Consider the following 20162-nt stretch of genomic DNA (forward strand, 5'->3'; position numbering starts at 1 on the left):
GTTGGTGAGGATGTGGAGAAAAGGGAACCCTTCTCCACTGTTGGTGGAAATGTCAATTGGTACAGCCACTGTGGAAAGTATGGAGGTTCCTTCAAAAAACTAAAACTAGAAATACCATATGACCCAGTAGTTCCATTTCTAGGAATTTACCTGAAGAAAACAAAGTCCCTGATTCAAAAAGATATATGCACCCATTTATAGGCTCATTATTTACAACAGCCATGGAAGGAATCAAAGTCTCCATCAATAGACGAATAGATAAAGAAAATGTGGCACACAATGGAATATTATTCAGCCATAAAAAAGAAATCCTGCTATTTGCAGCAACACGGATGGATGGAGAGGGTATTACACTAAGTGAAGTAAGCCAGGTGGAGCAAGACAAATACCATATGATTTCACTTATTTGTGGAATCTAAAACAAAATGAACAAAATAGCAGTAGATGCATACAAACTGAGAAGTGACTGCTGGTTACTACAGGGGAGGAGTTGGGATGGGTAGAGGGGAGGCTGAGGGGGATAAAGGAGCACAAAAATTCTCAATCATAATATTAAGTTGGCCATGGGGATAGTAGTACAGCATGGAGAATATAGCCAATGATTCTGTAACATCTTTTGTTGACAGATAATAACTACTCCAGTGGGGGTGAGGATTTAATAATGTGGGTAACTGTTGAACCACTATGTTGTATACTTGAAACCAATTAAGATTGTGTATCAATGATATGTCAATCAATTAAACAAAAATGTATTTGGGGACACGTTCTCATTCACAATGAACAAATGCCCAATATCTAATAGGAACAGAAATATACCAGATTTATATAAAAAATGTTACCCAGCTGTATGAGAGGTAAAAGAAATAACTGATACTATGAAATGTTAGTATAGATAAAAAGTACATTTCGGGGCTGAAAATTATGTTATGTCTGAACTTGCAGAGTGAAGAAATGATTAACATAGCAGAGTAACAATGAACACTAACAGAAATGACTAGATTTGTAGCAGCAATTTTATTAATCTCGATTATTAAAATTAACTCAATGATTGATGACAATTTACCAAGTTAAGAGGTTTTAGGATATAGACGGCAGTGAGACAAGATAGAATAGGATTTCTTCATGTGAATCCCCCGCAGTGCATGCCATTACAGTAGTAAGTGTATTAAACTAATCACCAACTGCCGTACACTTCACAGCAGCGTCACTGGCGCTCAGGCATGCTGCCTTCTCCCTGCCAGGTATACCTTCCAGGACATGGGCCCCAATCTCCCTTGGACTTTTGCGTTTTCCTGAGGAGTTCCAAAGCATTTATTGCTTTATGTTTTCAAGTAACTATTTGGTCAGAAAAAGGCCCAACATTTACTTAATAATAAAAATCTCTTTGCCAAAACATTATTTTTAGTTAAAATGAAGCACAAGGGCATCAGGAGAGTTTTTTGTGTTATTCTAAGCCCATGAGAGACTCTAAATCCCCCAACAATGAGAATACAGTTTCTATGTCAGGGCTCGTGAGGGGCTGGGGAGGCCTTGTTGGGAAGGTGAGCCGAGAGAAGGCTGGAGGGAGCCAATGACCTAGCCAGGGGGGCCTGCCCACTGCCCAAAGTGGCAGGAGGTGCATCCACAGGACACACAGCTTCTGGGCACCCCGAGGCCTCCTGCCAGCCAGCACCCTAGTGACTGCAGAGAACCCAAATCCATTTCTTTGTTTCCATTTCTCTTACGGTCTGTGGCTCTGCAGCAAATTGCATTACTGCCATTTATCTCTGGGGACATTTCATGTGCATCTGCAGTAAGGAATTCTGTTCCAAAATATCGTTTTGCAACATTGAGGGGTACTTAAAAAAAAAAGTGCCTTAAAAACTTCGTCACACTAAAAGGAAGGAGAAAAGCAAGACGACTGTCTCAGAGTGGAGGCTGCTCACTGCTGGCTTATGGTGAGGCTAGAGAAGGGGCCTGCCACGTCGCACCTTGGTGCTGCCACTGTGGAGTGACAGGTCCCTTTGGGCAAGCTCCTGATGCATGCCCTCTGGTCGCTGCCCTGCTGGTGAAGTCACCCAACAGGCGAGGCCAGAGCCAAGTGCCAGATGCCTTTGGTCCAGGCCTCAGCTGTGCTTCTGCATCCTTGCCTGCACAACCCCCAAGGGTGAGGGCCCAGGGTTTCCCTGAGGCTGTGACCAGTGCCCCAAGTCTCTCTGATCCAGTGGGATAAGGGACAGCAGAGATGGGTCATGCCTCTGGGGGGAGAGGGCAACATCAGAAGTGACCATGAGTCAGTTGTTGTAGGGGTTGTGAAATAGTTTGGTCCACAGAGGCCATCAAGGATGGCTTGCAAATTCTGGTCCTATGCACACGTGGCTGCATGTAGCCAGAAAAGGTACATCCAAAATCAGAGAAGTGGCCAGCAGTAATCGCCCCGTTTCACATTCCACCTGGTAGGCAGCATAGTGCTTCAACCTGCATTATTATTAGGTAGCTTACACATTCACTAGGGAAAAAATTCCTAGAGCAAATTAGGACAAAAAGATGTAGCGGCAAAATCACAGATAATTCATTTATATAATCCCTAGAGAAAAGCCATCAAAAAGCTTCGAGTCAAAGATGACAATGGATTTAAAACAAAAATGGAATTATAGTTTTTCTGAACTTCGGATAATCCTCAAATTTTTCAAGGTACCACCTAAAGTAAGGAAAAAAAAATATTAAGAAAAGAAAATAATTTTATTACTTAAACATTTAACAGATGCTAAAAAAAGGGACAATATTTTCCATTATAAAGGAATAGTGAGTGTTTTAAAAGTAGTAGTAAAAGCACTGACATTTCAGAGACATAGTTTGACTTTGTATCATGAACAATTAAATGTATCTGGTTACATGTATCAGATTACAATGTGTGATACAAACAGTGACCTACATAATTCACCCTTATGTCGGCCAAGGAAAACCCCTGACAGGTACCCAAGCTGCTGAGCAGCCACAGGGGGCAGAGTCGGGGAGAGGGGTGGAGCTAAGGGCGTGCATCTGGAGTAACTGGGGGCTCCAGGGTTTCTCTCCAGTCCCCGGGAAGAACTGTGGCCCCAGACCCAGGGTCTGTGGAAAGGACGTGCAACCACGTGCCAGCGGACTGAGGGCTCTCGAGCAGACCTGGGCAGATGCAACACGGGCGCTCGCGATTCAGCCCCGTGTGCAGAGCAAAACGGGCGTGGCCAGTCTTTACAGAAATTACACCCAAACCAGGAACACGCATTTGTTTGGGGTCATAGCCAGTTGGGAAGTGTAGCAACTAAGGGGATGAAATAAAAATTAAAAATGATTTGACAAGATGGAGAGAGAGAGAAAAAAAGCAGTTTACAAAAGAATAAAAGAGTGCTAAACTGACTAAAAATCATGAAGCAAAGTGATCAGCTACCTGCTATTACAGCAAAAGAACATGACAAGACCAAACTGAGTCAGCAAAACCCTGTCCATTTCAGATTAGCTTAATAGTCCTTCACAAACTGTGATTCATAACATACTAGACTGACATGTTTACTTTCACATGCTGTTCCATATACCCCAAAAAACGCAGAGTGAAAAAAATACCGATGTTGGCCAATGGACCTCTGGATCAAGCATGTGACCCCCAACATTCATGTTAAAAACCTGAGGCACACGGTGCTGGTGTTAGCAGGTGGGGCCTGTTAGCAGGTGATCAGGTCGTGAACCCTCAGGAATGGGACTGGTGCCCTGATGAAGAAGCCCCAGGGAGCTCCTCCCTCCTTCTGCCCTGTGAGGAGGCAGAGGTGGTACCATCTGCAACCCAGAAGGGGCTCTCACCAGAACCCGAGCACACTGGCCCCCTGATCTCTGACTCCTGCCTTCAGAACCGCTAGGAATAAATGTCTGCTGTTTGTAAGCCACCCAGTTTGCATTGTTTATCATTGTAGCAGCCCAAACAGACCAAAACAGCTTGCTAGGGACTCAGGACGTGGACCATGAGCAGGCTTCTCGGCACTTTCCCGTGAGTCTGTGGCATCAGATGCAGCTCACAGACAGGCAGGGGTCAGTGCCTGTCCCTAGAAACTGCCTGTGAGGAGGGACACACTGGCCTCAGAAGGGAAGAAGTGGACACAGAGAACAGCTTAATATCAGCAGAAACAGGACAGCCATGCCCAAGCACAATATGGGGGACTGTCTGAAGTGTTAGGCAGCAGGGCGGGATTCCTCATGACGTCAGGAAGAACCTTTATGAGGTCAGAGTTTCTCACCCAACAGAGCTATGCCCAACAAATATGTTAACTTTACTTCACAGAAGCCACTATATAGGAATAAAATATACTTTGTTAAATAGAATAAATCTTTCTCATTCATTTAATCATTGAGATTACAAATGTACCTCAAGAAATTTTATCTTAATATTTATAAAATGTGTGTACAGATAAATATTTGTAAAAGGGCAATCAGTATGATTCCTATTATTTTTTCACTCATTTTTCTATCTCTAGAGTCAAAGTGGTCACTCATGACACTGACCACAGCTCGGTATCAGCTTTTTGTCTTGATTTTATTATCATGGAGTGTGAACAGTGTCCCACTGCCTTTTGTTTCAAAGTGAGATAACCCCTAACCAATAGATGCCCCCTGCATTTAAATTATACTAAATCTGAGATAATTCTCCAAAGCAGTTATTGCTTTTTCTGGCTTACAAACAGCTTAGTATTCCCAAATTTCCCTCACAGCAGTCTTCCTTTGGTGCAGACAGATCCTGGAGAGCTGAGGAAACACTTGCCAAGTGGTCACAAATCTTGCTTTTTGTCATCAAGTCTGATGAACAGGCTGTGAGACAAGAAGTATTTCATAAGCATATTCTACTGTGTACTTGTCTAATCTTTGAACCCACTGCAGTCACAGCGCCCTGAAGACACACTGAATTCACTTTTTAAAAGTGACATTAACCTTGAATAGTAAGCTTTGCAATATTTTTTTATTTCAACAGAATCCCTCCTCAAAGGCTGTCCTCCAACTCCCAGTGTAGAGGCGTGAGTAAGTACACGTCCATACTCAGCTATCAGATCACGGTGAGCAGCTCAAGCCATGTGGCCAGTACACTGCTCCACTAAGCAGGGGCCAGAGGCTGGCGCTCCCCATCCCAACAAAAGCAGTCTAGGCCCAAGCCCGAGCCCCCTGCTTAACATTTAACCTGACCCAGCAGTGAAATCTCAGAGGCTCAGAATGGGTGGGGCAATCGCCAGTACAGACTGTGCATCCGTGACTCCCCACAGCCACCCTGTTCTGCAGGTTTGCAGGGTTTGGAACTTGTTTTGCCAGTATACACTGGGATTTGGCAACTCAAATTAGTATTAACATTTCAAGTCTGATCTGAAAACTGTTACATTGAGGTCAGAGAATAAATTAAAGATATACAAGTGTTTTTGAAACCTACTGGTGATGATGCTGGGCTATGCTGAATAAGCTGCAGGCTGTGAACAGAGCGAAAGCCCCGGCCTGGGGGGACCAGCTGGCAAGGGCGAAGCCACACCACTCCACGACCTCACCGAAGTAGTTGGCTGCGGTTACATATTCAAACAAGCCTCCTGGGGGAGAACAAAGACCAAACAGTGCATTTACTGCAAAATGATGCCTAAGGACTTCAGAAGACAGGTGGGTACTTACTTGGAGAACAGATTCAACTCTGGAAAAATGCAGAGCCCAGTGGCCACTCCAAGGGCCAAATTCAGGGCCGCCATGCACTTTCCAGTTCTACCCAAGTGTTTTACCTACTGAGTTGATTTTTAGAAGCTCTACTGCTTTCTATCTTACCTCTGTTTAGTTCTTTTTATAGTATATCACTTCTTTTCTCACAATTTCAATCTCTTTTTATTTTTTTAGACATGCAAGTATTCACTGTGTAACTGTTTCTATTAAGTCTAAGATCTGGAATCTCAAGTTTTATTTTGCTCTTACTTGTGGTGCCTATTTCCTCCCAAGTTCTGCAACTTTCGAGTATGGCTCTTATTCTGTGGCATGTGGTCTGAGGCCTGAAGTGAAGATTAGTCCCTCTGGGGTCTGGGCTTGTGCTGGCTGGGTGTGTGGGGGCAGCACCCCCTACCTTGTGGGTCCTAATTCAGGGTTTGAGGTCTTTCAGACCATCCACGTGGTGCACAATTGGGCTATGAACTAGCATAAGGGCAGCTGGTTACAGACCTTTAAAAGATGTGTTCTGGACTCAATCACTGGCTTATTTAGGCTCTGCCTACTGAAGTTACCTCTTTTCTTGATATCACACTGACACATTTAAAAATATTTTTAAGAAATTACACTCATCATTTTAAACTATTTTTAGGGGGGGTCAGTCAAGGTTTCTACTCTATTATTTTGTAGAAATGAAGTATTGGACACCCCTTGTAAACCACAAATTCTTTCTCATAGTCTTTCCAAACACATATATAACCAGAGTTTACTTTCTACCTAATAAACATTCAGTTAGCCAGAATTATTCCTTTTATTATTCTAATAAAGCAATTATCATAGCAACTGCTATTAATAATAATGACTCACACTGAAAACTTGCAGCTAATAATACTGTATTTCAGTTTTTAGATCTGGCAAAACTGAAATAGCAAGGCATCAAGCAATCCAAGTTCAGAATAAATTATCCATTTTTAGTACATACCCCGTGGTATTTTATATCCATTCTCCCCTGGTTTCCTGAGATTCCTTAGGATATGATCTGAATGGATGTTTATCAGAGTACCTATTAACCATAAGACAAAACCTAAAGAAAATACATAAGAGTATTATGGTTGATAAATTACAAAATTTACAAAACCAAGCCTTGATGAATAATGCTATAATCCTTCATATTGTCACAATTTGTATAACATAATTAGCCATATTTGATGTAAAAATCATTACAGCAAATATTATCTTTCATTTGGAAAGATAATTTGTAAGTACTGCTTTCAGGTATGCTAAATAGGGCTTTGTTTATCAAGTAATACTAATAAATTACCTAATCCTTTGAGAATACTTGGACCTGATAACCACATCTACATTTTTAGGGTAACTAGTATGATTAGAAAAAATAAGACTTTTGCATAAGGCTCGTAAGAAATGCTATTACCATCAGTGAGTCAGCCCACAAGATTTACCTACCCTCACAAAAAGGATGAGGCATCTGTGGAGCGAGACTACCCTCTCCATTGGCGGATGGGAGGGGAAATCCCAGCACATGCTCTCATCATTAGGGGCATGCAGGCCCTTTGGGAGATGCTGGCTCCTTAAAGTCCCCCTTTGGTCTTCTTCTTTGTTTACCACTTCATTTGGACAGCTTCCTGCACACCCATGGCTCCCCCACCCCAGTGTCCCACTCACTCAGCCATCAGCATTCCTGGGTCTGCTCACCAGCCTCAGAGCCCAAGAAAATCTCCCGACAGCGGGCTGCATGGCCCTTCATATTTATTCCATAGCATCCTGAATGCTTTCTTTCCCATTCTAAGTCTTCACTTAAAGGAGACTTAATCACAGCATGTCAATTCATCCAACAAGAAAAGGCCAAATGCCAAGAGTTTTATAAAAGGAATGCCTTGGTTTGATAAAGAGTGAATTTGATTGTCTTATTAGAAAAATGTGAAAGGCGGATGGTGCTTAATGGTGGCATTCAATTCAGTATCAAAGAAACGAGCCCGTGGAGTAACACCATTGTTAACTATTCATGTTATCCCAGTGGCATTAACATTTTTCACTGTGCGAACAAGGACACATAAAGCATTCGGGCTTCAAGATTTCTTCCTTCTGACCTCATCACTGTGGACAGCTTTCTTCCTCAACAGTTTAGACCAACTTCTGTAATGTTTTATAAGTCATCTATTGGATCCATAAATTTATAGCTGACTCACTACCTTACTTGCATTTCAGTATGTCACCTCTAAGTGATTTGGTCCCCAATTTAAGGTTCCAGAATCACATTTTCAAAATTCAGTGTTCCTCTTTTTTAAGAGACAAGCTCCCTTTATTGCCTAGAATGGAAAGAAAAATAGTACTTGTGCTTAACTAAACTAGACATTGGATTCCAATTTAGGGATCTTAAAATCTTTGTATCAAATCTCAGGTTAACCACTTTTATTGCTCTGGAAAACTTTTGTTAGGGTATTACTATTACTTGCTGAGCTCTTCATGGTAACTAATGCCAGTATAACTAACTAGTCATGTCATATCCTTTTCTCTCCTTAACAAAAACTATAAACTCTAGGAATTAAATCTATATTTTAAAGTAGCTTAGTATGTTTCCCACTTCACATTTTTTCCATATTTAATTCCTTCTGTTCCACTGTAGAGAAGTCAAGAGGTTTGTATACACTGTATTGGTGTCTTCAACTTCAGACCACCTTCAAGGCTACATGCAGTACAGTCTATCTGCAGAAATGACTCCTAAGTTCACATATCAAAACAATTCCTTATTTTGTCATTGTTCATCAAAAATATCCAAGCAACTCCTCATAAAATGATTTCTATGAGAATCTCAAATAAATGTTTCATGCCAAATCCCTTGCTTAATAAAAAACAAACCCTTCCTCTCTCTTGTCCCTTGCTGCCCTGAGATTACATACTTTTGAGATTACAAATTTTTAACACTTGGAAATACCTTTGATTGCTAGTGTTTTATTTTTGTTTTGCTCAGAACTTGTAAGGTTATATTTAGAATCTGAAAATATATACTAATTTACATTAACTGGTAAAGATTTAAAACACTAAAAGACTTCACAAAAGTAAATGTTTATTCATGTATTATCATAAAAGCTGAAAAATGAGCCAGTTTGACGACTTCTCATGTTCCAGAAGACATGCAGGATGTTAAACGGCTCTCAGACTCCATGGCCATTTAGTGCTCAAATCTCCCCAGCCCCCACCTTCTGCTCACTCTGCGCAGCCTGTTGCTATTTTGAGGCTTGCCTTAAGAACAGGTATGTGCACTTCCAGGGCCTGAGTGGATGGGGTCACTGGGTGGCCGCACCACCTCCCGCTGCCGGGACAGCATGACTCTCCCTCTGGTGCTGCGCCCCTGCCGTTAGGCCACCGACCATCACAGACTCTTCTCTCGGGGCTTTCTAATGGCAATGACTGGAACCTGAATATCAAAGCTTTGATTGCAACCATAGAGCGCACCACCAAGGACACTCACCTGCTAGGAATCGGGGGTCAGTGACCCAGTCATCAGCATACACTGCACACTGGCTCAAGTATCTGCTTTGCAAGTAGCCGTTATAGGTACAGAACGTGAATGCCACTATACATGTTCTCACTGGTGTTGGCTTTCCTCCTCGGATCAGAAATGGGAAAATTAAGGACCTTAATATAAAAAGAAACAAACAAAAAACAAGTTAAAGGATATCATTTCTACAATTCTCTTTTGAGTGTCTTGACATTTTAATCTTGCATCCTTAGACAAAGGTCTTTCAGTAATTAACACTCATACTGATTAACTCTGCTAAAATCAGAATTTCTAGATAATTAACCATGTTCCAATAATGTACATTACAGTGCACAAATTCAGGATTCTGATTATACAGAATGTGAAACACACTGAGGCAGAGAACACAGAAGGCTTCAAGCTCTCAAAAATCCCATATTTGATTCCTTCTGTTCCACTGTAGAGAAGTCAAGAGGTTTGTATACACTGTATTGGTGTCTTCAACTCCAGACCACCTTCAAGGATACATGCAGTACAGTCTATCTGCAAAAATGACTCTTAAGTTCACATACCAAAATGATTACTTATTTTGTCATTGTTCATCAAAAATATCCAAGTAACCTGTTTTAGTTGGAGCAACGCAGTCCACCAGCATCATGATGGTCCTCACTCGCTGAGCCGGTCACCTGCAAGGCCTCCCACTATCTATACAGCAGACACTGGTACATCTTTCCAGAGGATGTGATTAAGACTCAGAGCAGTTATGTCATCTGCTCAAGGTCAGAGGGCTAGGGAGCGGCCAAGTTTAAGTGTAACTGGTTAATTCAAAGGTCATATTCTCCTGTTCTAACAAGCTCCCTTAGGTGCACACTCCGAGAAGTTGAAAGTTAGAGAATGCAAGGACAAGAAATTAGAAACTTAAGAAAAGAGGATGCACAATTTTACTGTTTGAATATTCTCTTAGTTAGCGTATAATATATTTCAAGCAAGGACATCACTATATACCCTACAGATCTTAAGAGGATAGTCAAACTATGACCAACGACTTACGCCAATAAATTTAAACTGGATGGCACAGACAAAATCCTTAAAACACACAGGTGACTAAAACTGACCCAGACAGATAACAACTTGAATAGCCCTGTTAATGCAGAAGTTGTACTTAGACTTATGAAATTCTAGGAAAGGTATCAGCCCCCAGCAAGTTCACTGTGGATTCAGTGTGGCCAAAGAAAATGACAGTAGAATATTCTTGGGATGAAAGGTTATACCCAACTTTATTTCCACAGTGGCAGGTCCATCATAAAATCTCATTCACTCAGAGCGAGTCTGCATGCAGCAAGCCGGTCCCGTACTCTGGGCCTCTCTGCCTGCAGTCATCCCACACAGCCATCCTCTGGGCCTCTATCCTAGGGGCTGCCACCACTCCAGCCTCTGCTCTGCTCTCCTGCAGCCTTGCAGCCCTGCCACCATGTTGCCCAGAGCACTGAGTGGAGCTCTTTACATAGAGTCAATAGTGATGTATTGCCCACACATGTGTAGTGAGCTGGCCAACAAGGGCCAGGTGAGAATCTTGGCCACAGGAACTTCCCTTTTATCCACAAAAGGCAAAACTAAGAGTCAGGGGAGGGGATAAACGGCACAAGGGATATTTAAGAGGATGTACAACTGTTCTGTATTGACAGTTGTGATGACACAACCACACATAATCACCAAAACTGTAGACTTATAGTGAGTGAATTTTACTGAATGTAAAACAGGAAAAATGTGGAATTTGTTTCCATTCTGGCCTTCCACATCTCTGTGAAAACCTCTATGTGTAAACACAATTCATCCTTAACAGTAACAGCATGATCACAGTAAGCCATCGTCAACGGTATCATCTTGTTCAGGCTGGGTCCCCAAGGATGACTTTGTACTGGTTTAAGGCAAAGTGCTTGCTGGATACTAAGCATCCATTTGGCTCTCATGTCATCAGTGAGGTAGTTATTCACCTGTAAGCTACAGTGTTGACAAGCACCTTGGAAAGAATAGGGATTCTCAGCTATTTCTTTCTTTATTGTGGGAACATGAATCATGCTTGGGTAGACAGTTGTTGGGACAGGGGTCTGATATTTGGGATACAAGCTCACTGCCAATGACTGTGCTGCAAGAACAGGATTTGGGGCTGTTGACCTGAACAAAATCCATGCTAAATTAAACAAAGGATAATAGGAATGCAGAATCAAAAGGATAATTCAAGGCAACTTGAAATACACAGAACAGATACTAAAAGAAAACGGTCCAAGGGAGACTTTTGGACTAGATGTTACAAATTCCCAAATTACAGATGAAAAGTTAAAGAAGCAATGCTGAGGAAATATTTTGCAAGTATAGTAGACACTTCCCCCGTGAATACGAGAGTCATGGACAGCAAACTTGTGGTGGACTTCTCCCAACTCAGTTTTAAGTCCAGGGATGAATTCTGAACACCCAGCAAACACTGGCTGGCGCCTTGTAAAGGTGAAACTAAAACCTCCCCTTGTTGCTGTCGTCTGGTTCATCTATCTCACCCTTTGCCTTCTCTGTCCCTAATGTTCTATGCCTGTGACTGCAACATGAGTCTAGATCAGGTGTCAGCCAAGATGGCCCCTGAGCCGAATCTAGTCCCCATCTACTTTTTTTTTTTGAGAGGGCATCTCTCATATTTATTGATCAAATGGTTGTTAACAACAATAAAATTCAGTATAGGGGGGTCAATGCTCAATGTACAATCATTAATCCATCTCAAGCCTAATTCTCGTCAGTCTCCAATCTTCTGAAGCATAACAAGTTCTTACATGGTGAACGAATTCTTACATAGTGAATAAATTCTTACATGGTGAACAGTACAAGGGCATTCATCACAGAAACTTTCGGTTTTGATCACGCATTATGACCTATAAACAATCAGGTCAAATATGAATATTCGTTTGATTTTTGTACTTGATTTATATGTTGATCCCACATTTCTCCCTCTATTATTATTATTATTTCCCATCTACTTTTGTAGTCTGGGCTAAGGATGGTTTTTACATATTTAAATGGTGAGGGGTGAAGGAAGGATTAAAAGAATATTTCGTGACACATGAAAATTATGTGAAATTCAGACTTCAGTGTCCATGAACAAGGCAGTAGTGGAGCACAGGCACAGTCACTTGTTACATATTGCTGGTGGCTGCCCCCCACCTAGAGCAGGTGAGGCAGTCTGTATGAAGTGATCTTGCCTGCTTGCGCTGCTGCTCGGCGCGCTGCAAATCACATGGGTGTTGGGAGTGCTGCGCGCACCATGGTACCACATGTCAGTTTATTTTGTTATCAGTGCATACTCATCATGTCAGAACAAGGCTGGTGGACTCTTCCCACTCCAAAGGTAAAGCGGAGTGGGGGCTGTTTGGTTACCACTTCGGATGGCAAAGCATCTTTGGTGTGCAGCGACTCTGTACCTGTGCCCCAGGTTACAACCGTGGTTGGCACTACCAGACCCAGCAGCCACCACAATAAATATCCCCAACTCACTGGGAAGCAACAGTTAGAAAAACTGGAGTTTCTACAACAGAATCTCACCTCACAATTTCTTTACACAACAAGTGAAAATGAGACAACCTCAGCAAGTAACCCAGTGGCTCACGGTGTCAGGAGGGCCGTGTCTCAGCAGTAAGTTAGGGGATTGGCCAAATGAGATCGCAGCAACTTGTTTATTCACGCAGTATTGATTTGTTTCACATGATTAGCCTTCCAGTGAGAACAGCTGCTTGAGTCAGGACCCCAGGAACCAGGTGACTAGGAGTTAAAAAACAGTTAAAAAACAAAGCAAACGTCCAGCAAGCAGTCTTCCTGAACTCTGTGTGGACTCACAGGTGCAGATGTTACTGCTCAGGGGTGGTGTTCCTGAGGAGCTGATTCCAAGGTTGAAGTCCCTGAAGAACCAGGCTCTTTAAAGAGTCTGTATGGATGACAGGCAGGAGTACTTCCAAGGAAGGTAAGAAAACAGTTCACCCCAAGTGGAATCTACCAAGATGTCTGTCTTGCCAATGGGTTTCAGCCCTGGGCAAATTCGCTGTGGATTCAATGTGACCAAAGAAATGACAGCAAAACATTCTCGGGGTGAAAGGGTTATACCCAACTTTATTTCCAGGTGGCAGGTCAGTCACTAGAATCCCATTCACTCAGAGTGAGTCTGCATGCAGTAAGCTGGTCTCTGCCTCTGGGCCCCTCTGTCCACACAGCCGTCCTCCGGGCCTCTCTGCCTGCACAGTCATCCCACACAGCTGTCCTCTGGGCCTCTGTCCTCAGTGCTGCCACCCCTCCAGCCTCTGCTTTGCTCTCCTGCAGCCTTGCAGCCCTGCCAGTGTCATGCCCAGAGCACTGGGTGGAAGGAACTCTTTTTAGAGTCAACAGCCATGTATTGCCCACAGGTGTGCAGTGAGCTAGTCAAACAGGGCCAGGTGAGAATCTTGGCCAGAGGAACTCCATTTTATCCACAATGTCCTAATTGTCTGTGTGGGATGGCTGTGCAGAGAGGCCCGGAGGATGTCTGTACGGGACAGCTGTGCGGGATGATTGTGTGGACAGAGGGGCCCAGAGGCACCAGCTTGCTGCATGCAGACTTGCTCTGAGTGAGTGGGATTTTAGTGACTGACCTGCCACCTGGAAATAAAGTTGGGTATAACCCTTTCACCCCAAGAATGTTTTACTGTCAGTTTCTTTGGTCACATTGAATCCACAGCGAACTTGCCTGGGGCTGAAACCCATTGGTAAGACAAGAGCCAAGACTGAATTTTTTCTCAATGAGAAAAACTGCCCTAAACCACTATTGTTAAAATTTAAAGGGCTTTGGAAGTAAGCTTTTGCTGCACACTTGGTAGTGTCTCTTAGTGAATTCAACCTAAAATTATAAAGCAAAATTTCACTTACATGCAAAACTTTCTCTGTTACTTCGACAACTGACATCTGAATCACGAGTCATGTCAAACTGCTTTATATACTTCCTGTGTTAAAATTTTCAGCAAAGATGTCTACTCTCACATGAGTTCATATAGATATAATTTCTAAGCTCACACTACAGTCAGTCCCACCAGGGCTTTCTGAACCTTAACTTTCAGATTTCAAAATCTATTTAATTGTGTCATTGAGGAGTTGCCACCTAGTCTTCAACTATTGAGCTACAATATAATGATGTGCTAGAAAGCAGATACCAAGAGAAGACTCTAATAGGATTCCATAAATGCCATTCAGGCAATGTATATGCTAAACTGAAATCATAAACTTGTAGACTGATACCAATATTCAGCAGTACCTATATGCGTGAAAAGATGTCTTTGAAGACAAAATCCCACTGCAGGCTCAGCACTAAGAAGCGATCACTCACAACAAGGATGACAACATTGCTGATAGGGAACATGACCTTTGAGTCCAGCTCAGTGCAGCCCACCTGTGCTGTGCTGTGAACCATGGCTGTGCTCACAGTTACACAGGGAGTGAGGCTTACACTGACTTGTGCTGTGTATGCCATTGGGGAGCCTGGGAAGTATTCCTAACCGACCTGGACATATTTTCCTTTGGTCTCGTAGGAGCATCAGAAAGGTGGCAAGGACTGGGAACAGGGACTTACGCAGGCTGATGCAGGTCTGCTGTTGCTCTTTGATCTCTGCTCTCGAAGTGGACAGCAGTGACCCTGATGGTCACAGGCCTGGTCATAAAGCCACTGAGATTAGAAGAACAAGTTGGCTTGGGCAATGCTGCTTACATTTTAGGATGTCCAGAGGGGAGATTAGATGGTCATCCCCAACCCTCGCCTTCCGCAGAGGCTGAACCCCCATGTGCACCAAGCCCTTGGGAGTGGACACCAGCCCAGGGGCCAGCAAGCTGGACACCTTACAGAGGGGAATGCTGCTCCCTCCTTCCGTGTCATTCCCGGCAGCTTTACTAGTTTTCCTTACAAATCCATGTAGCCCTTGTCAGAAAGGTTTCTCTTTGCCTCGGGGCAGTTAGGAACCAGAATGGGCCCATGGGGGAGGTTTGGGCAGGGCTCTAAGTGGAACCTTCATCTACACCTAGGAGGACCAGGGCAGCCCAAGCCCCAGGATGGAGGACTCCAGGCAGTTTGCCATGGCAAAGGCTCCCATGGGGCCAGGGGGCCAGGCTCAGCTGGCAGGAAGGTGGCCACCTCTGGGGGCCTACGCAGCACCCAGCAGGACCCAGTCCCCTGGGTCCAGGCCGCCTCAGTCTCCAAGGCCTGGGTATTCAGGAACCTTTTCCCACGGGCTGTCTCCTCACATGCATAACACCCTTGCACAGAGAACCTGTGGGGATGAATGTTCCTCTTTGAGAAAAGGTATTAAGTCAGAGGTTGAAAATCTCTCAAGTGGAAATCATCTCTAAGAGGAACTAGGAAGTGCCTGGACTTAAAAATACTTTCTTTAGGTTATATATTATGAATCCATTTCCTGCTCTGATAATGAGCTGAAGGATATACAACAGTCACGTGCCAGGGAGCTACAAGGAGCTTGTGTCCCTCAGCATGAGCGCCACTTCTCCCCATTATGTCTAGGGGCGGCCCTCCCAAAAGTCGCACCCACCGACTGCGTCAGATTAAGTTCGGGGAGAGGAAATCTCAGGGCAAAATACCTCTAAAAACCGAATCAGTCAAAGGGAGAAATAAAGTTTAAAACCCGTTTATTGCTTATAAACTTGTAGTCCCAGGCCGTCTCTGTTTCCTGCTCCAGCAGAGGAAAAACTGGCCCTCCCCTCACCTCTAAGGTACAGATCAGCCCTCCCTGTCCAGGTAATTACCTATTAATATGGAGATGAACTTCTCTCCACCCCTGAGGAATGATGCAAATGCACTAAAGCCATACTTCTCTCCACCTCCGAATGCCTACTGATATGCAGATATACTAAAGCCAGGCGAGATATTCCGGAAATATTACAATTTTACCCGCACCATCGTGCCCACCTGCTAGAGGTGATCTGCTCAACGGGGAGACATGGGGGAAGCAACCCTTTCAGAGGGCAACCCCTTGGAGTGACCAGCCTTTTAACATTTAAAGTCAGATTTCGAGTTCTGGAATCCCAGGTACAAGTTCCACGCCTGCTTAATCCACATGGCAAAGCACAAGAACCATCTCCCGAAATGTTTTCGCAACAAACTGAATGGTAACACCACAGTTTTCTTGCAATCAGAAATAGCCCTTTCATTCAGCAAAATAAAAGCAATTAGACATTATCTCTCGGAACAACAATGAAACATCTGACTTGGTGATTTAGCAGTAATTTAGGTAACAGCAGATTTGGTAATTTTTAAATGTCTAAAATTGAGAGCAGTTGTCAGTTTTAATGACATCACTACTTCTTTCTCAACAATCTGTTATCACTGAGATTTGCAGCACTTCCCTTTTCTTGTCTTTCCTTATGCAAAGGCTCTTTTACAATTAAGTCTAAAGTGCAGATGCCAGTAAAGCCATGAACTCAGATAAGCACTTGCCTGGCTTCCACTTTTACTTTCTGTCATTCTATACTTTTCCATCAACTTTGTTCTTTTTTCATATTATCTGAACTTGCAACTCAAGGGCTAAAGATTCAGTGTGTCCTTCCCGCTCTAGTTCCCTGCTGTTTTAATATGACACACGCTATGACTTATTTACAAATGAGGCTGGGGCCAGGCTCCACATCACAGGACACTAGAATCCAGCAGGAGAACAGTGAATGCGGAAACTTGTGGGGTAGGAGCCCTTGCCTTGAGGCACTGCTATCAGCACAGACAGAACCAAGATCCTGCAAGGTCTCAGGCGTGGCTGAGCACAGCCCCTTGGGCGGACTTTAGGAAGAGGTTGTCTCTGGGCGTTGGCAAGTCCACCCCCGTGAGGCCATTCAGGAAGTCCCTCTCTGGTCTCCAGGTGAAGGTGGGCATGGCCCTAGTGACAGACAGGGCTGTGCCCTCAAGTTGGGCTTTGTAACTATTGTTCCATGAGTGAAAGGATCCTGAAACAGTCCAGACTCACTCAACTCACTGTTGAACTAGATGGGAAAATCCATGAGGAAAGGCCACCTGGATTCAGGTTAATACTAAAAAAAACCTGCTTGGCAGGACAGACAACAGCAGGATATGAGGTCAGACAGCAGCTTAGGGAGTTGTACCAGGGACCTGGACAACAGCAGAGCAGCTCTGAGCTGACAGTGACAACAGGAAACCACTGACAATTTGTAGCACACACACAAGTTAGCAGGTAGGACATCAGACGTGGCTCCATGCATAGCAACCAAAGGCAAATGGCAGGGTGGGAAGAATGCTACTGGAGTCCTCCAGAACTGGGAGCCCTGACATCAGCAGGAGGAAGCCTCAGTGCAGACAGGATGCAGGCAGACACTGTAACTGTCAAGGGCCATGGATTGTCTGTCGTGGGTTAACAACGTTCCTGCAAATGTCCTCTGCTGTCCACTGGGGAACTGGTGAGGGCCTTGGCATGTTCTTTCCCAAAGTGTTTCCTCTTCCCCTTCCAGGCAGGCCTTCCTTTCCCTCCCTGGATCTTCTGTCAAAAAGATTCAGTAGATTCTTCACAATTCATCTTGTGTTCCTTGACTCCTTAAGGGAGTATCTTATTTCTATATTCCCAATACGGAGCACAGTGCCAGTAAATGAATCAATTCTCAGTAAATGTGTGAATACATAAAAACCCACAGGTTTCTTCTCTGCGTTGAGCAAACACTCCTCACTGACCGTGGGCAGCCCCTCCATCTAGCTTTGGTCTTCACCCATCTCTCAAGAGGCTGAAACTACCCTAGGACAGGGTCCTACCTCATTCTTGCTCAATTCCAAAGGCTAGCATTGGCCTCTGCAGACATCTGCTGAGTTCTTTAAATTGCTACTTCCTCTGCCTTGTATCTCCCAAGTAGGTGCCAGGGTTTGTTTCTCTTGCCACCAGCTGCATTTAGGCTTCCTTTCAAGCAGACTCCTTTCCTGCTCAGTGCTATTGTGATCTGCAGTGCCTGGTACAAATGAGAGGCCGCATAAACGTCTGCTGGTCCAGCCAGGCATTTATAGCAAGTGCTATAGTCTGTGCTTCTGGTGTCCAAGTGCTCACCGACTTAGGTCAAGTGACCGTTTAATAAATTAGTTGCTTGGTGAGACTGGAAAATGTTTTTTTCTACTTGGAAAATGTAAATGCCCCCAAAGCACACAGAGTACAGTAACAAGCACAACTTGAAAAACAAAACTGCTCAGCAGTTTAAAAAACAGCACCTGCAAATCCTTTGGAGCAGTTTTTAAAGCCACTGGCCTTAGAACGTGGGGTTTTAAGTTCCAGCTTCTCTCTTCCAACAGCATTGGGGAAAACACCTGAATTCTGTGTCTCTGTGGCATCATCTGTATGAAATGACCTATTCAAGTTCTATCACTCTAGGACGGACTTTGGCCCTGTGGGAGGCTGCCTTCAGCCTTCCACTACAGTGAGCCTGGACACAATTTAACGTTACTTAAATTAAAAAGCTTTGACTCAGGCTTCACACAAAGCTCTGTAAAGTGCTCCCTTTACCCATTTCCAATGCCACACATTTGGAAGTTTTTTACTGGCCCTGGAAGTTAGCAGCAGTGTGCATGAATAACACTCCCATTATGTATATGGATATAGTCATTTAATAGACAATGCTATTACTGTTTATTGGGCACTCAAGACTTGCCAGCACTGTGCATTTTATGGAGATGGCTTTATTTAACATGTACGCCAATTTCCCAGGCTGGTCCCATCACTGTGTGCATTTCAGGGGCGGGAAACCTGCTGCAGAGCAGCTTACTAATTTATCTCAGGTCCCTAGTGATGGGATTGGGCTGACACCGGACAGTCTGAGTACAGCGCCTGCTTCTAGCCATTGGAGAAACAGACAGGTTCTGGAGTATTTTATGGAAAGGTATATACAGACATGAGAGTTCTATTTATACTCAAATTACACTCGTGCTCAGTCATGTTACAGAAACCAGCAGTCTTGACAAATTTGCTTGCTGGAATAATCTTGGAGTGTCAGGAACGCAAGACTCAAAAAAACCTTTGTTGAATGTTGATTCTGCCCATTTAAAGTGTCTGCATAAAGGAAGATGGGGACAGAGTGCACCAGGGACTCCTGCCCCGAAAACCATAGTGGAGAGAGCCTTGCAGAAACATGTATGTTTATTTCTTCGTACTTCTCTAAGGGGGTTTTATAAGGTGGGACCCAGAGTCAAGGAGGTCAAATAACTGCCCACGACCAAAAAATAAGCGAGCCCAACTCTCTCAAGTTGCACTGAATATACCTTTTAACTATACCGAAGGACCGAACCCGGTTTCGGGGCGCCGGGAGGGGGCGCGGGGAAATGGGACCCGGCCTGCGTGTGCAGGTGGGCGCAGGAAGGGGGCACCGGCCTCGGGCGCAGGGAGACGTAATCCCGCCTGCGGAAACGGGCGGGTGCAGGGAGACGGGACCCGGCCTGCGGGTAGGGCAGCCAGCCGTTACCGTTGCGTGTAGTGGACGAGGAACATAGCCAGCAGGATGCGGTTGGGCCAGCTGTGGAGGCGCTCGGCCTCCGCGCAGCAGCACACGACGAGAGGCACCACCAGCGAGGGTAGCTCCTGCACAGCCCAGGCGACCCGCGCCGGCAGCAGGAACGCGGAGCGCGGCGACACGTGGCGCCCGTAGGGCGGGCCAGCCAGCCTGAGCACCAGGAAGGCCAGGACGCCCAGGACGCACTCCAGGTAGGCCAGTCTGTCTAGCAGCAGCCGCTCTGGCAGCTCCATCGCCGGGCCCGGCGTGCGCGCTCCATGACCCAGCGGCGGCCGTGGGCGACATATAAGGCGCCGCTGAGGGGGCGGGAGGCACGGTTACCGGATGCGGACGCGGGCCGAGGACTCGCGGGGCAGGCGGCGTAGCCTGGGCGACCGGCAGGCGCAGGCGCAGGCGCACGGCGTCGGCCGGGTGGACGAGTCGCGGGCGCGGGCGGGACAGC

The 20162-nt window shown here is 44.8% G+C and overlaps 1 protein-coding gene across 4 annotated transcripts; it reads right to left on the minus strand.

Annotated features, from left to right (window-relative positions):
• Positions 1 to 995: 995 nt before the first annotated feature.
• SRD5A1 (steroid 5 alpha-reductase 1) lies at positions 996 to 20093 on the minus strand. 4 transcript variants are annotated; one of them, XR_001854117.3, is made up of 6 exons: positions 19673 to 20093; positions 9161 to 9327; positions 6653 to 6754; positions 5423 to 5573; positions 4717 to 4815; positions 996 to 2680 (listed from the first exon to the last, which is right to left on the minus strand). XR_001854117.3 is itself a non-coding variant. In XM_017667109.3 (5 exons), exons 1-5 carry the CDS (start codon positions 19951 to 19953, stop codon positions 2614 to 2616), a joined length of 768 nt encoding a protein of 255 aa, XP_017522598.1. In that variant the 5' UTR covers positions 19954 to 20093; the 3' UTR covers positions 996 to 2613. The 4 variants fall into 4 exon arrangements, 2 of the variants coding, with proteins under 2 accessions (XP_017522598.1, XP_017522599.1); XR_001854116.3 differs by having other exon boundaries at positions 4686 to 4815; XM_017667109.3 differs by lacking the exon at positions 4717 to 4815.
• Positions 20094 to 20162: the final 69 nt, after the last annotated feature.

The sequence above is a fragment of the Manis javanica genome, chromosome 1 (genome assembly GCF_040802235.1).
Source record: "Manis javanica isolate MJ-LG chromosome 1, MJ_LKY, whole genome shotgun sequence".
NCBI lineage: Eukaryota > Metazoa > Chordata > Mammalia > Pholidota > Manidae > Manis > Manis javanica.

Excerpts from the sequence above, each read along its gene's own strand:
- SRD5A1 (XM_017667109.3), bottom strand. The coding sequence starts at position 19,953 with ATGGAGCTGCCAGAGCGGCTGCTGCTAGACAGACTGGCCTACCTGGAG. Across the intron at positions 9,328-19,672 it reads CTCGTCCACTACACGCAACG|GTCCTTAATTTTCCCATTTC; the intron begins GTAACGGCTGGC and ends TTTTATATTAAG. Across the intron at positions 6,755-9,160 it reads TGACCCCCGATTCCTAGCAG|GTTTTGTCTTATGGTTAATA; the intron begins GTGAGTGTCCTT and ends TATTTTCTTTAG.